The 13122-nt window shown below is 45.8% G+C and overlaps 3 protein-coding genes across 5 annotated transcripts; 2 read left to right on the top strand and 1 right to left on the bottom strand.

Annotated features, from left to right (window-relative positions):
* The first annotated feature begins 82 nt into the window (after positions 1-82).
* ankra2 (ankyrin repeat, family A (RFXANK-like), 2) lies at positions 83-3402 on the top strand. 2 transcript variants are annotated; one of them, XM_040196848.2, is made up of 9 exons: positions 83-216; positions 471-805; positions 890-1048; positions 1155-1220; positions 1593-1690; positions 1787-1912; positions 2014-2080; positions 2170-2250; positions 2566-3402. In XM_040196848.2, the coding sequence occupies exons 2-9, from the start codon at positions 526-528 to the stop codon at positions 2619-2621; spliced, it is 933 nt and encodes a 310-aa protein (XP_040052782.1). In that variant the 5' UTR covers positions 83-216; positions 471-525; the 3' UTR covers positions 2622-3402. The 2 variants fall into 2 exon arrangements, with proteins under 2 accessions (XP_040052782.1, XP_040052781.1); XM_040196847.2 differs by having other exon boundaries at positions 88-216; positions 499-805.
* Positions 3403-3506: 104 nt separating this feature from the next.
* btf3 (basic transcription factor 3) lies at positions 3507-6990 on the bottom strand. Of its 2 annotated transcripts, none has more exons than XM_078088862.1 (6): positions 6881-6990; positions 5935-6003; positions 5527-5640; positions 5246-5447; positions 5067-5129; positions 3507-4010 (listed from the first exon to the last, which is right to left on the bottom strand). In XM_078088862.1, the coding sequence occupies exons 2-6, from the start codon at positions 6001-6003 to the stop codon at positions 3964-3966; spliced, it is 495 nt and encodes a 164-aa protein (XP_077944988.1). In that variant the 5' UTR covers positions 6881-6990; the 3' UTR covers positions 3507-3963. The 2 variants fall into 2 exon arrangements, with proteins under 2 accessions (XP_077944988.1, XP_077944989.1); XM_078088863.1 differs by having other exon boundaries at positions 6818-6954.
* A 3853-nt stretch (positions 6991-10843) lies between these two features.
* Positions 10844-12841, top strand: foxd1 (forkhead box D1). Its single transcript, XM_040198536.2, has one exon. It carries the CDS (start codon positions 11184-11186, stop codon positions 12219-12221), a length of 1038 nt encoding a protein of 345 aa, XP_040054470.2. The 5' UTR covers positions 10844-11183; the 3' UTR covers positions 12222-12841.
* Positions 12842-13122: the final 281 nt, after the last annotated feature.

Genomic DNA, 13122 nt, shown 5'->3' on the forward strand with positions numbered 1-13122 from the left:
TACATATTTGGCATCTAGTTCTGTGATTTCCATGATCAAAGTAAATAAAATAAACTCAAATCTGGTGCAGAGGTCCCGGAACCAAAAAGGGGGAGGTTAATAGTGGATGCACCCTCTCTTGGACGGTACTAATTGCGCATGCGTTAATCTATCAAAACACCGAAAGCAGACGGGTGACTGCATGAGGATATTGCAAAAAAAACAATGCCTTATCGAGTAGGATAAGTCTTTATTTATTTTAAATATTGCTAAAAGCATTAATTTGTTTCCATATTTAAAAAAAAATCCATGGTTTGTTTGGGGGATTAACGGAACGTAACAATAACAATAGCTAGCAAGCTAACTGATAGCTAACCTGCTGTTTTGAGGTTAGCTTTGACAGCCAGCGGTTAGGACACATTAGAGCTAAACGTAACGAGACACCGTTTATATTTGGTTTGGTTTATATGCCAGTGTTTTCCGCGTTGCAGGTGTGCGGTGACTTTGATTTAATCCCAGTGTGACAGCTCGGGGACCGATCAGAGAATGGACGTCACCGTGTCGGCCTCCGGTGGGACGGCAGAGGACATGGAAGGCATCTGCGTGATGCCCGACTTGAGCGTCATCAAGACCGAGCAGTCGATGGGCGCGAGCCCCGACGACACGGGCACCCAAAACGTGGCCATGGGCATCAAGTTCATCCTGCCCAACCGCTTTGACATGAACGTTTGCTCGAGATTCGTCAAGTCGCTGAACGAGGAGGACAGCAAGAACATCCAGGACCAGGTCAACTCCGATCTGGAGGTGGCTTCCGTTTTATTCAAAGGTACGATTTGGTGACGACGTCTGACGTAGGAGGCGGTCGCTGAAGTGCGCTTACTGCCCTCTAAATGTCTCCCTCGCCTCTCAGCTGAGTGCAACATCCAGACGTCCCCGTCCCCGGGGATACAGGTGCGCCACGTGTACACGCCGTCCACCACCAAGCACTTCTCCCCCATCAAGCAGTCCACCACCCTCACCAATAAGCACCGCGGCAATGAGGTTTCTTCAACGCCTCTTCTGGTGCATTGTAAGTACCACATTTTCATGTATATTGGTTTATTACTTTGATTGAATCTTTCCAACGGGAATTAAGTCAAAAGATGAATCAACACCTGCGTGTTTCCCCCTCTCAGCTCTGTCCATTCATCAGCTCGCAGCACAGGGTGAAATGGTGTTTCTGGCCAGCAGGATCGAACAAGGTAGCGAACACAACACAACTGGCTTAAAATGGGTCAAGACGGCCATATGAGTCATAAGAAAAATGAAAAATATAGAGTTCACTATTATGCAATACAGTCAATCAGAAGGTATTTATTTAACAAGCAGGAACCAAATAAAGACATTTCAGTTTTTGCTCAATGTCTGCTCTACTAGTTTCTCATTTATTTCATTTAAAATATCCCAAACAAGAAACGTATTATCTTGAAGTCCTACATAAAACACTTCAAAGAGGTTGTTAAACTTTAATCAAAGTATGCAGCATCCATTGCATTTTAAATATTGGTATTTGTCATGAAGGGTTGTGGGTGTGGGGATGACAATAAATAAGTAATCACGTTGCTCTTTAACAGAAACCGTCATCAACCACCAAGACGAGGAAGGCTTCACCCCCCTGATGTGGGCGGCGGCGCACGGACAAATCGCCGTCGTGGAGTTTCTCCTCCAAAATGTGCGTTTAACGCCCGTCGTGCAGATCTCGTGGCTTTACTAATGTTCCAGCTCATCATCCTCATTTTACTTGCCGGGTCGTCGCTCTCCTCCGCAGGGCGCCGACCCCAACCTCCTGGCCCGAGGGAGGGAGAGCGCGCTGTCCTTGGCCTGCAGTAAGGGATACACCGATATCGTGAAGATGCTCATCGACTGCGGCGTCGACGTGAATGAATACGACTGGGTGAGAACGCGGAGCTCTCCTCTCTGGTCGAGCGCAACGAGAACAGGACTGTGTCGTTCTGGGGATTTAATGTGAGGTTGTGTGCTTTGATGATCCCTCAGAATGGGGGAGCCCCCCTGCTGTACGCCGTCCACGGGAACCACGTGCGCTGTGTGGAAATCTTGTTAGGTGAGGACACGCGTGTTACTGAGGGACCTGCGATACGTCTCAGGGGATGAAGATGAATCTTTAGTGTCGTGGGTTTGTGTGTCTCCCAGAGAGCGGCGCTGACCCCACCATCGAGTCGGATTCTGGATTCAATGCAATGGACATGGCTGTGGCCATGGGTCACCGCAACGGTAAGTGTACATGGAGCACGTAGTCCGGGGGTTAATTTAACGTTTTTTAAACACGCAGGTACAGACTGAGAATGTGTCTGGGGAGGGAAAAACATTCAAACGCTCTCATGACCTTTGAAAGAGAAAAGTCCCACTGATTTATACATTAAAGTATTCTCGACTTGCCCACAGTTCAGTTGTTTTCACTGAAATGTTGAAGGATTGACACGGGATTTTCCTCACAATGCATGATGGGACTTCAGTGTGATGCGAGTCTCCCTCCTGGGAATGATGGATTATTAACATTAAAATAACAAACCGCCTGTTTCTCTGTAGTTCAACAGGTGATGGAGGCCCACCTGCTGAAGTTACTGATGGGGATCAGAGAATGAACCGGGACACAAGCGGCGCGCCAGCAGGAGCGCTTTGTTTCTATTCGGTGATATTTCAACCGCTTTGCGTCATCATCAACATTGTATTGAAATCGTGACGCACTTGACGGTTTGTGATAAAACCCGAACGTTTTCCCTTTGCTTTAATTAGCCAGTGGATGTGGAGCCGCAAATCTCATCCACATACAAAAAGTTCAGTTCTTACAGAGCAGTGCATCCTGGGTAGAGCTACTACCCAGCATGCACTGCTGACTGCAGTATGCCTCATAATGTGGAGCGCAGTGAAGGATTGATCAAGCATGAAGTTTTTGTTTTCAGTCTTTTAACATACATGTTACTTGCTAACTTATTAACCATAAAAACATTTAGGGTAAAAAATCTGTAATATGTTGAATTGCCTCGTGTTCATAATGAGCTCGTTTCAGGTGGATTGAAAGTAGGTTTTTACAAATCGAGCCAATCAGTTGATCTTTGTGCCGTACTGACGTTATTTATTGGAAAAATGTAGTTGCCGTGTTGTATTGTGACTAAAGTGTACTGATGTGTTATGAACATAAATGACCTCGACGAGGGTCTTCTGGTGCCGCTTGTCACTGTGATGGGGTTAATTACTACAAGTCATAGGTGGATGCAAATTGTGAAAAGGTCAAACTGTTTAACAGATTTTTTTAAACAGCAGTCATGTGGAGAAAACACGTATTTGAGCACCACGTGCTGAACATTGAAGCAGGTCAAAAGTCTATATACAGTTAAATAAAGATTCTCGTCTTTAAGTCAGAAATCTTTCCTTATTTTAAATCTACGCATCAAACCCTCGACATGCACTACAATATTCCAGCTGTGGAAGTCGTACTATAGGAGACAGAAGAAAAAAGAACCGTTGGCTATTTTTATGACAGTAGCAAAGGTTTATTCCAGATATGATGGTTTGAACGAGGCCGCAAAGGAATCAAGGTTTAGTAACAGATGTACAGCGGGAGCCTTAAAAACCACATTTTACACACAATCTCTCACTAACGGGACAAAGGGAGCACAACAAGCATGTGGAGAGTCTGGTGGAATGAGTACTAAAATGCCTTTCGCTTGGATACCGCTTCCCCCCCCGGTTTCAATACATCAGAGTCCTATTCTAGAAAATGACTCAAATGATTCCTAGGAGTAGGCAGGTACGTCCTTCAGGTGTTGCACATTTGACAGAATGCTCACAGCCAAAAGTTGACGGACATTTCATCTTCTCTGGTACTTTAACGATCAGCTCTCCACCCCTCGAAATAGACAGAAAAACATCTCGGGCCTCACACGGTCCTGTCGGGCTCTGACACTTCAGGGAGTCCCGTTTCCTCTAGTTAGCCTCATCCTTGGACGCCTCGTCGAAATTCTCCACCAGATCTGAAACAACAAAAGAATTGTGGTGGTGAACTGATTGATTCGGGGAGAGAGCCGTGTCCATCTGCACTAATCACCCTGCGAGGTGCCAGAGCACAATTCAGGAAGAGCATGTTTATCTGAAACGCGATACCCGGGTGATGTGGAAGCCAAATGATTTGCTCATCCTTCTCTCCCACATGCGCTGCAATGTGCCGGACAGATGGGGACCTCGCAAACTACCGAAAGCAGCTGTAAAAATGACGGGGTCGAAACATCAAACGGTTGCCTTCAATTACTCCGCGAAACGTAAGAAATCTGCCTTTCAAAAGTTCGGGTGCTTAGAGGGTCGAGGGGTTAAGATGGAAACAATTCAACAAGGTCTGAGAGAACATGTTCCTTCGGTGGGAGAACAAAGGAAACTTAACTCCAATAACAACACAACGGCGATGGCTGTTAACCCCTGAGCCATCGCCGAGTACATGTGTGACCGTTTGTTGTATTAGGGAGGACTGGAGCTACAGGCAGAGACGTCCTGGGAAAAGATGGGGTTGTTGTAATGGCAACCTCATGTCTCGGGCCTATTTTCCTCACAAAGAAAAGCAAACTGGATCTTAAGATCTCATAAACAATGAACATGAGATTTAAATACAAAACCCAGCGTTGAACCATCACTCTAAAGTCATAGATGGATCCCCTCTGCGTGAACCCTTTCACGGGCCACAAGAAAACAAACCTGCCATGATTATTTAACTGGGAAACGAGGAGGGAAGAGGGGGGGGGGCATTGTCCCATAGTGGACCATTGTGAAGAAGCATTACCAAATAAGGGCATCTGTCCACGTAGCAATGTTCTCTTTTTATAGTACCGCTGCTCCCAATCCCCCCGTAACACAAATTAGTGTGAGCAGATCCACCACACAACTCAAGTCGATCATACAACAGAGCTTAGAGACGTACTATCCCAATGTAGCGCTCCATAGCATGCTAAGTAAAAGCTACGTGGACACTACGACTCCACAGGAGCAATCTTTAACATTGAATGGGGGAGGAGGTAATTGAGGATGCAACATAAACTCACCTGGAACGTCGTCGTCCTCGTCTTCTTCTTCTACTGTTGCAATCGGCGCTTTTCCATCTAGTGCTGCGCGAACACAACGTGACCAGTGAGAAGCTTGTAGAGCAGATTAAAGCGGTAAAAACAACACACCGTAGATCCCGAAGCTATTCAACAGGCTGCGGTGCGATGAGGTCACTGACCCTGTTTGGGCAGAGCCTCGGCGAGTCTCCTGAGGCTCGTCAGGCTGTCGGCTCCCAGCTGGTTCAGGATCCCGGGCAGCATCTCCGTCAGCTGCTTGGTCTCAGCGTGGCCGGTGATGGTGAAGGTGTTGGCTGCGAGGGAGGCCTGCACTTTGGGGTTGTTGAAGTGGATGACTGTTCCCTGATTTGTAAACATGTTAACCTGGAAGAGAACAAGGTTTTACAAAAACAGCAGAGGAGCAGAACAAGCAGTGCTGAAAGAGGGCAAAGTTCACGCAGACCTCCTCGATTCCAGAGATGTTGTTGACACCGAGCTTCTTTAAGGAGAACTGCAGCTTCTTGTCGTCTGCGGTCGCCGTTCTGTGTACAACCTTCTTCTTCCTGCGAGCGCTACCCTGTGGGGACGTCCAACGCAAACATCGGTGTCAACCTCCTGTTTCTCCATCTAGTCAAGCATCCCCCCCCGATTCCATCGTGACGTGTCTTTTTTGTCAATGAACCACGGTGATATTGCTCAAACTGTGGTGGTTTGGAAACTTGTCTCGAAAGGAAAACCGGTGTTCAGAGCTTAAGGCATTTCTAGCAGTGCTGCATGAGCAGATCTTTAGAAAGCATGAAGAAACCCCAGAGACGACAGGGCGTGCTGCAGAAAATAAGGTCAGTGACCCGGGGCTGATTTGGTCACTTACCTTTCCGCCGATGCGGACCTGCGCCTGCAGCTTAGCAAGTTTTTCTTGATTCATAATTGTTTCTTTCATCTGGGGAAAAAGAGAAAGCACTTTACATACAATGTATCTCGGGGTATATTTCTACCGAGAGCATCCACATTTAAGCTTTTTCAATACATTTCGGAAATTTTAAACTATGGTATATTTTAGGGGTAACAATCGTAAAATGACAGGAATTTAAACAACCAAACGTGGCATGTAAAACCCTTTAGGTGCAATGTACAAGACCCGAGCAGACACTCATGTGTTGCAATAAATAATTGCATCGCCGGAGTGCTGCTTTTGCCCCGCTAGGCTGCACATGCAACAACACTACGAGACGTGCACACACTGCACGTTAACCGTGTGCTTTAGCGTGAGGACCAAAGAAAAGGTCCGAAGCAAGTGACGAGATGTTAAACTCGGGGGGTGGGGGGGTTGTCAGCGGTGAAATGCTAAAAGGCCAGCGGGGAGCTGTCAGAGCGCTAGCTTCGAGTAAATAGTTAGCATCCGATAGCTAACCGTTCCTCCTTTATACATTGTATGCATTTGGGACAACAGCAACGAACACAGCCACACGGCGCTAGTAAAGATCGTGTGGCGGTACAAACACAGCGGGACCTTTTGGTAACGTCAGAGCGGCTTAACCCAACGGCCGCGGACTGATTACGGCGACAGTTGCACTGAAACAAGGTGTGGTTCGGCTTTTGTGCGATAACTTGTAAGCTAACTTCAGCTAGCCTCCTAGCTAACAGGGAGCTAGTTGAGTGGGCGGCCCGTCTCACGCGCTCACAGCGCAGGCAACGTTAGCTTCAAACCGCGGCAGATTTTTTCGCCCATCTAGTCGGGAAAAGCCTCCGTTTACCTCTCGCCGTCGGCTTGGGGCAAAACGGTGGCGGGAAGAAGGTATTTAAAGCTCCTCACTGACCTGTACACTAACGGCAGACACATGCGGGGAGCAAGATGGAAGCGAGAGAGGAGGGAGGAAGTGACGTAGGAGGAAAAGCGCGACAGGCGTCCGAGGGGTTTGTTTACCCCGAGTTCAGCTTCGCAGGCAGCACATAACTGCAGATACACAACTGGACAGTTGCCCCAGTTAAAGCTTCTTAATTAATTGCTTTTGTCTGATTCTCCATCCACAAGAGTAAGAGATGATTTAATGGAGGTAAAAAGAAAATACTTTAAACAAGTAAGGCTCAGCCCCGGCTGTCTGGCTTTGAAGACATGAGTGCAGCCAAATGACTGCTTAAGGGTCTCGTTGTTTGTGTACGTTCAGGTCATTTCACTGCAAAGAACAGAGAAACAGAAACAAGATTTCGCTTCCCTTGGCTACCTGCGTAATTCTCTTGGTGGGGGGGGGGTCATTGAAGGAGAGGTAACCTCCATGCGAGAGGCCATATTTCCTCCTGTAGAACAAACGTTACCCCCCCAAGGAGACACATGAAATGGACATATATGTTTTTGGATAGTATGGAGACAGTTGTTTGTGGATTAAAAAGAGGATTGCATGTTATATAGGCAATGTTTTTCCATTGTGCTTGCAAACCTGCACCTGCATCATGACCTGTTTAACCTCGTCGGAGCTCAACAGGCTGCCTTGAGGAAGTGAAAAAAGTTTTGGTGAAATGAAATGATGAAATAAGAGTGAGTGTGTGCTAGTCTTGTTGGGTCAAACGGCAGAACTGACATTGTCTCTTTGAATTCAACAGGATATTTCACCTCACATTAGCTTCTCTCCACTAGATTCATGACGGTGTGCATCTCTCTTGTGAATGCATTGCATTGTGGTTTAGTGAGGTCGCTGTTAAAGTGTGTGTGTGTGTGTGTGTGTGTGTGTGTGTGTGTTCCTCTGAAGTTTTCTGTATTGGATACAAAATCAGTTTGACGTAAATATTCTTTTTCAGTTTGATTTGGACAGACTGAGACTTATTCATGACATCATCATGCTCATTTTACATTCGCTGGTTAATAAATCCAAATAACACACATATGCATCCTGGCTTATATTTCTAAACATATTGTATAAAACAAAACACAATAACTACATTCCTAAATTAATTAAAAATCTATATTAATGCTAAATAACGTTTGGTTATTTTTCATTATTTGTTTATTTAGTTTAAATATGTTTTGCACATACACATTGTAAAACAATGCATGAATATGCACAGCAGAACATTCTTGACAGCATGCACTTTTTAAATACATTAGAACTAATAATCACTGAAATGAGGGATAGTAACATTCCTTTCTGCCCCTCACCCTCCACATGATCAAAGGTGCGGTTCACAGAACATTAGAGCGCTTCAGAAAACGTGTGTTTTCTTTGGCTCTAAATAACTGTCCAATAATAACATGAAAAACTATGTCTATTATTCTATATGCAATTTTATAATTTGTCATTATTTTTCTGTTGTAATTGTATTATCAATTTGTAGAACTATTTAGAGCTATTTTTAAGAAATACTGGGAACCAACACTGTTAAAAACTTTTGCGTCTGGAAAACATTTTTTTTGGACACTTATGTACTTGATGTATTTTTATAAATACCTGGCTGCATATAATCTTAATGCAAAATACCTAAACTTGTATTCAGGCTCATTTTTGATCTAAATTGAAATTGAAATGCTCATTACACCGTCATGTCACCACATGAATCATCACATGGTCCGCGGACCCCTCCCGGAGCCCTGTGGGACCCTCTGACATTCTCGCGGGCCGCCCTGGGACACTGTGGGACTCTCTCGCAACCTCTCAGCGGGTCGGGGATCGTGTTTAAAAACGGCTAAGTGCTTTCTTGGTGCTTTCGTGGCACGGAGACACCCTTAGAGCGCGGGGGGGGGGGGGGGGGGGGGGGCGATGACTCAGAAAGCCGTTTGAGGGGGGGGTACCGCATGGGGGGCTCCTGTGGTTCGGTGCGAGAAGAGAAAGATAGTCAATGCATTTTGTAGTTGCTGTTTTTGAATCTAATCTGTTTTTGGTGCAAACTTGACTTGATTAAATAGCAGACTTTGGCTTTTGAAAGGTTTGTAACAAGTAGGCCTAAAAACGACATTTTTTGCATGCAATTAACTTTTTGGATGTGCAACTGCGCGAGTCATTCTTATACGCCGCTCGGATTTTACAAATCCCTGAACACATCTTGAACTATTTTATGTATTACACGGGTTATGCTTGTTGATTATTGATGTACAATCAATGAGGAGAAAAGCTTATGATCAGACAAAACTACTTAATTAGAACAACACCATGCTTTATTTTAAAAATGGGGCTTATGTCTGCTGATCAAATTATACTTTGTATATTGTATATAAATTAAATTAGTGTTAAAAGTGTGAAAAAGTGTTCGAGTTGATGAACACAACTTCAACCGGAGAAAATGAAGAATTGAGACCCAAAAAATGTTCTAGAGCTTTACGAAGATGATGAAGTTATTATACTTCACAACTAACTATATTAAAAATGGTTAATTTATGAGTGAAATGGTTAATGCTAACTTGGTGGTTGTGACACACACATCTGCAGCAGTTCTTGTTTACTTTTATGGGCCATAAGTGTTTTAATTATGAGACGGTTCGCCGCTAGGTGGCGCTGCTCAAATGGGAAACTGAAAAGTTACCGAAGGGCCAAACAGTTAATACTTCAAAGTCCTCATAACCTTACGTTCAGATTTTTATTAGAAGTGTAATTTTAAGAACTATATAAATGATACCGTGCACCTCTTTTGAAAACGAAAAAAGGGCAGAAGTTTGGATTGTAAATTAAATTAAATTAAATTATTTGATCAAACTCAGCAATGGGGCAATATTTTTGCACAATATTCCTGATTTTTAAAAATGGTATTTGCTAAAATTAAAAGTATATGTCTCCTGTATTGCACACAAAAATAAGAGGATAATGCTTTAAAATGACTTTCAGCCAACCGTCAATAACATTTGAACTGCGGCGAGAATAGAACGATGAACATAATCTATACTCACATGTACACCACACTTACTGATATCGATTTACAATCTGACTGTAAAGGGACTAAATAATAGTATGAAAATAAGCCTCATGCGTGTTTTTTAAGGCCCATTTAAATATTCAATGCAGACAATTAGATTTAAATCTGCCATCATGGGCCAACACACATTGTGTACCAATTCAATAAATATTCTTTTCAATTTTCTTTTAATTTTGTTTAAATATATCGGAGACCGAAAACATGAGTTCCAAACTATGAAATAGGATGTTGAACTTAAATGTCCACACACACACACACACACACGGATGGACAGCACCGTGCAGAGGCCTTATATCTGGGCTTGCGTGCTCTGCATGACCCGTGACTGATTCGAGTTAACAGCTGACTCTTTTCCATTAGAAACGGCCCGCAGGATAATCTCGATAACTACCGGGTCACGCAAACGGGGATACGGTGCACCGACGCTTTCTGGTACTATGCGAGGAGGCGTTTCCTTCAAATCCAAACTACTTATATTGTTTACGTACATTGGGAAAATACAAACGTGCACGCTCCCTTCATGTCGGAGTAACTTATAAATGTAAAACGGTTGGCAAGATACCTCCTTCTATCCGACGATTGGCCGCAGCAGTAATTAGTCCTCCCTAAAGATATTTGTCATCTTCCAGCATCTCTGCGCCCTGGAGGAATACAAACATCCGGGTAGTGCGGACTGGAGGCCATTAAAAATGACGTGTGGCACACTAACATTTTTTTTCTTCATTTTTTTTACACTAATAAAAACATTAGTTAATTTTCAGAGACCTTTTCGTGTTATTTAATTTCTCTCTCTCTCTCTCTCTTTTCAGTTGCTCCTGTGACGTCTCCCCCCATGTGACCGGGGCGCTGGTATAAATACCGGGACAAGGCCCGCCCCCCTGTGTGATTCCGGTTTTTGGCCCGGTTGCAGGTTTCCCGGCACCCTTTCCCCCCCCCCCCGCCCGCTGTCGACGGGCACCGCTCGCGAGGCTGCGAAAAAAAAAAAAGACCCGGAACGACAACAAAACCCAGGAAACATATGGAAATAGCGAGAAAGCAGAGGGATCGCTCTCAACGACACGCGCTCCTCTCCCCCTCCTCCTTCCCGTCCCCCCCCCCTCTCCTCCTCCTCCTCCTCCTCCTCCTCCTCCTCTTATGAGTTGTTGAAGAGGGAGGGCAGGGCAGCTCGCTCATCTCGTCGTCTTCCTCATCTGGCGTCCGAGGGCACAGCCGCGCGCGCCAGCCATGACTCTGAGCTCAGAGATGTCGGATGCCTCCATCCTTTCGGAAGAGACCGACATCGACGTGGTGGGCGAGGGGGAGGACGGAGACGGGCGGACGCGCGCCTACGTGGACGAGGTGGCGCAGATGCGCGACGGCATCCTGCTGTCCGGCTCGCCCCCTCCGTGCCTGGACGGCTCCGCGTCCCCCGGGGACGGCTACAAGCCGGCGGGCAAGAGCGCCCTGGTGAAGCCCCCGTACTCCTACATCGCCTTGATCACCATGGCCATCCTGCAGAGCCCCAAGAAGAGGCTGACGCTCAGCGAGATCTGCGACTTCATCAGCAGCCGCTTCCCGTACTACCGGGAGAAGTTCCCGGCCTGGCAGAACTCCATCCGGCACAACTTGTCCCTCAACGACTGCTTTGTGAAGATACCGAGGGAGCCCGGGAACCCGGGGAAGGGCAACTACTGGACCTTGGACCCGGAGTCGGCCGACATGTTTGACAACGGGAGCTTCCTGCGGCGGAGGAAGCGCTTCAAGCGGCAGCAGGCGCAGGACTTGCTGCGGGAACACAGCAGCTTTCTTCCCGCCGCCGCCGCGTACGGGTACGGGCCGTACGGCTGCGGGGGGTACGGCATCCAGCTGCAGTCCTACCACACGCACTCTGCACTTTTTGCATTCCAGCAGCAGCAGCAGCAGCAGCAGCAGCAGCAGCAGCACTCCAGGCACTCGCACGCCGGGACCGTTATCCCCGCGCCCTCTTTGATGCCCACCAGCACGGACTTAACCAGGAGTCGGTTTTATCCCCAGCTCAGCTCCAGCCTGGGCTCAGCCAGCGCGCAGGCCGCGGCCCCGCTGCAGAAGTCGGGCTCCCCGGTGCAGCGGTCACCCTTCTCCATAGAGAGCATCATCGGGGGGTCGCCGAGCCCCTCCAGAACTTCTCCGGCCGTTGTCCCGGTCTTAGCGGCCTCTTTGGGGCCCGCAGGGACCAGCCGGTCGCAGACAGTCCACCCCGGAGCCGTTTTACACCCGGTAGAGAACTTCCCGGGCGACTGTTAAAATGTCTTAACAAGAAAACTTTTTTTCAAGAAACTTTTAAAAAGAGAGAGAGAGAGAGAGAGAGACAGCAACAAAACAAAAAACGCCCCTCTCTGAAGGTAGGATTATTTTTGTATGTTTGTTTAATAGCACGCAGCTGAATGGCGGACATATAAATAACACTATTTGTGCCTAGTATATTCATGCTGTTTAAAAAAAAATCTATTTATGTTCATTTTTTTGGTGTGAATCAGACTTGATCCACGGACTTTCCTTGTATTTTTACCTTGAAGTAATTCGTTTCAGTCACTGTTTAGGGCGTCTCAGGATAACGACTAATGGGCAGGTTATAAATGATCACATGTTTTGATAAATAGGCTAATAATGTATTTGTGTCAAACACATTCATGTTTTTTTTTCCTCTTGATAGAGTGGCGAATCAAAACACTTCTTTCATGGTTTTGATTTTAACTTTGTATTAAAAAACACAAAGCAAAGTCATACATTTATAATAATATGCAGTGTGTGTTTCTTTCAGTAATAAAATATTGTACATTTTTGGCAAGTATTGTGTAATTGAAGTGTGATATTTTTACACGGTTTGTTTTTCAACAAGAATAAATTTCTTTTTGCAAAAAAAAGTAATTTGTTTGGAGATACATTTTACTATATGGCGTTTGGCTTGCTGGGCCTGCGTGCTACACGCACACACACACACACACACACACACACACACACACACACACACACACACACACACACACACACACACACTATAGCTCAGGGTTTATACTTAACAGGAAAGTGGGCTGAATTGTTATGTGTTGTTTGAGATGATGCTAAATGATCAGCTTTACAGCACGTGAGCGCTTGATTGGTCTTTGTGCAAACGTCACAACAGCGTGTGTGTGTGTGTGTGTGT

This window comes from Gasterosteus aculeatus, chromosome 14 (assembly GCF_964276395.1).
Source record: "Gasterosteus aculeatus chromosome 14, fGasAcu3.hap1.1, whole genome shotgun sequence".
Taxonomy (NCBI): domain Eukaryota; kingdom Metazoa; phylum Chordata; class Actinopteri; order Perciformes; family Gasterosteidae; genus Gasterosteus; species Gasterosteus aculeatus.

Excerpts from the sequence above, each read along its gene's own strand:
- ankra2 (XM_040196847.2), top strand. Across the intron at positions 1,049-1,154 it reads AACGCCTCTTCTGGTGCATT|CTCTGTCCATTCATCAGCTC; the intron begins GTAAGTACCACA and ends TCCCCCTCTCAG. Across the intron at positions 1,221-1,592 it reads GGCCAGCAGGATCGAACAAG|AAACCGTCATCAACCACCAA; the intron begins GTAGCGAACACA and ends GCTCTTTAACAG.
- btf3 (XM_078088862.1), bottom strand. The coding sequence starts at position 6,003 with ATGAAAGAAACAATTATGAATCAAGAAAAACTTGCTAAGCTGCAGGCG. Across the intron at positions 5,641-5,934 it reads AGGTCCGCATCGGCGGAAAG|GGTAGCGCTCGCAGGAAGAA; the intron begins GTAAGTGACCAA and ends ACGTCCCCACAG. Across the intron at positions 4,011-5,066 it reads CGAGGACGACGACGTTCCAG|ATCTGGTGGAGAATTTCGAC; the intron begins GTGAGTTTATGT and ends TTGTTGTTTCAG.
- foxd1 (XM_040198536.2), top strand. The coding sequence starts at position 11,184 with ATGACTCTGAGCTCAGAGATGTCGGATGCCTCCATCCTTTCGGAAGAG.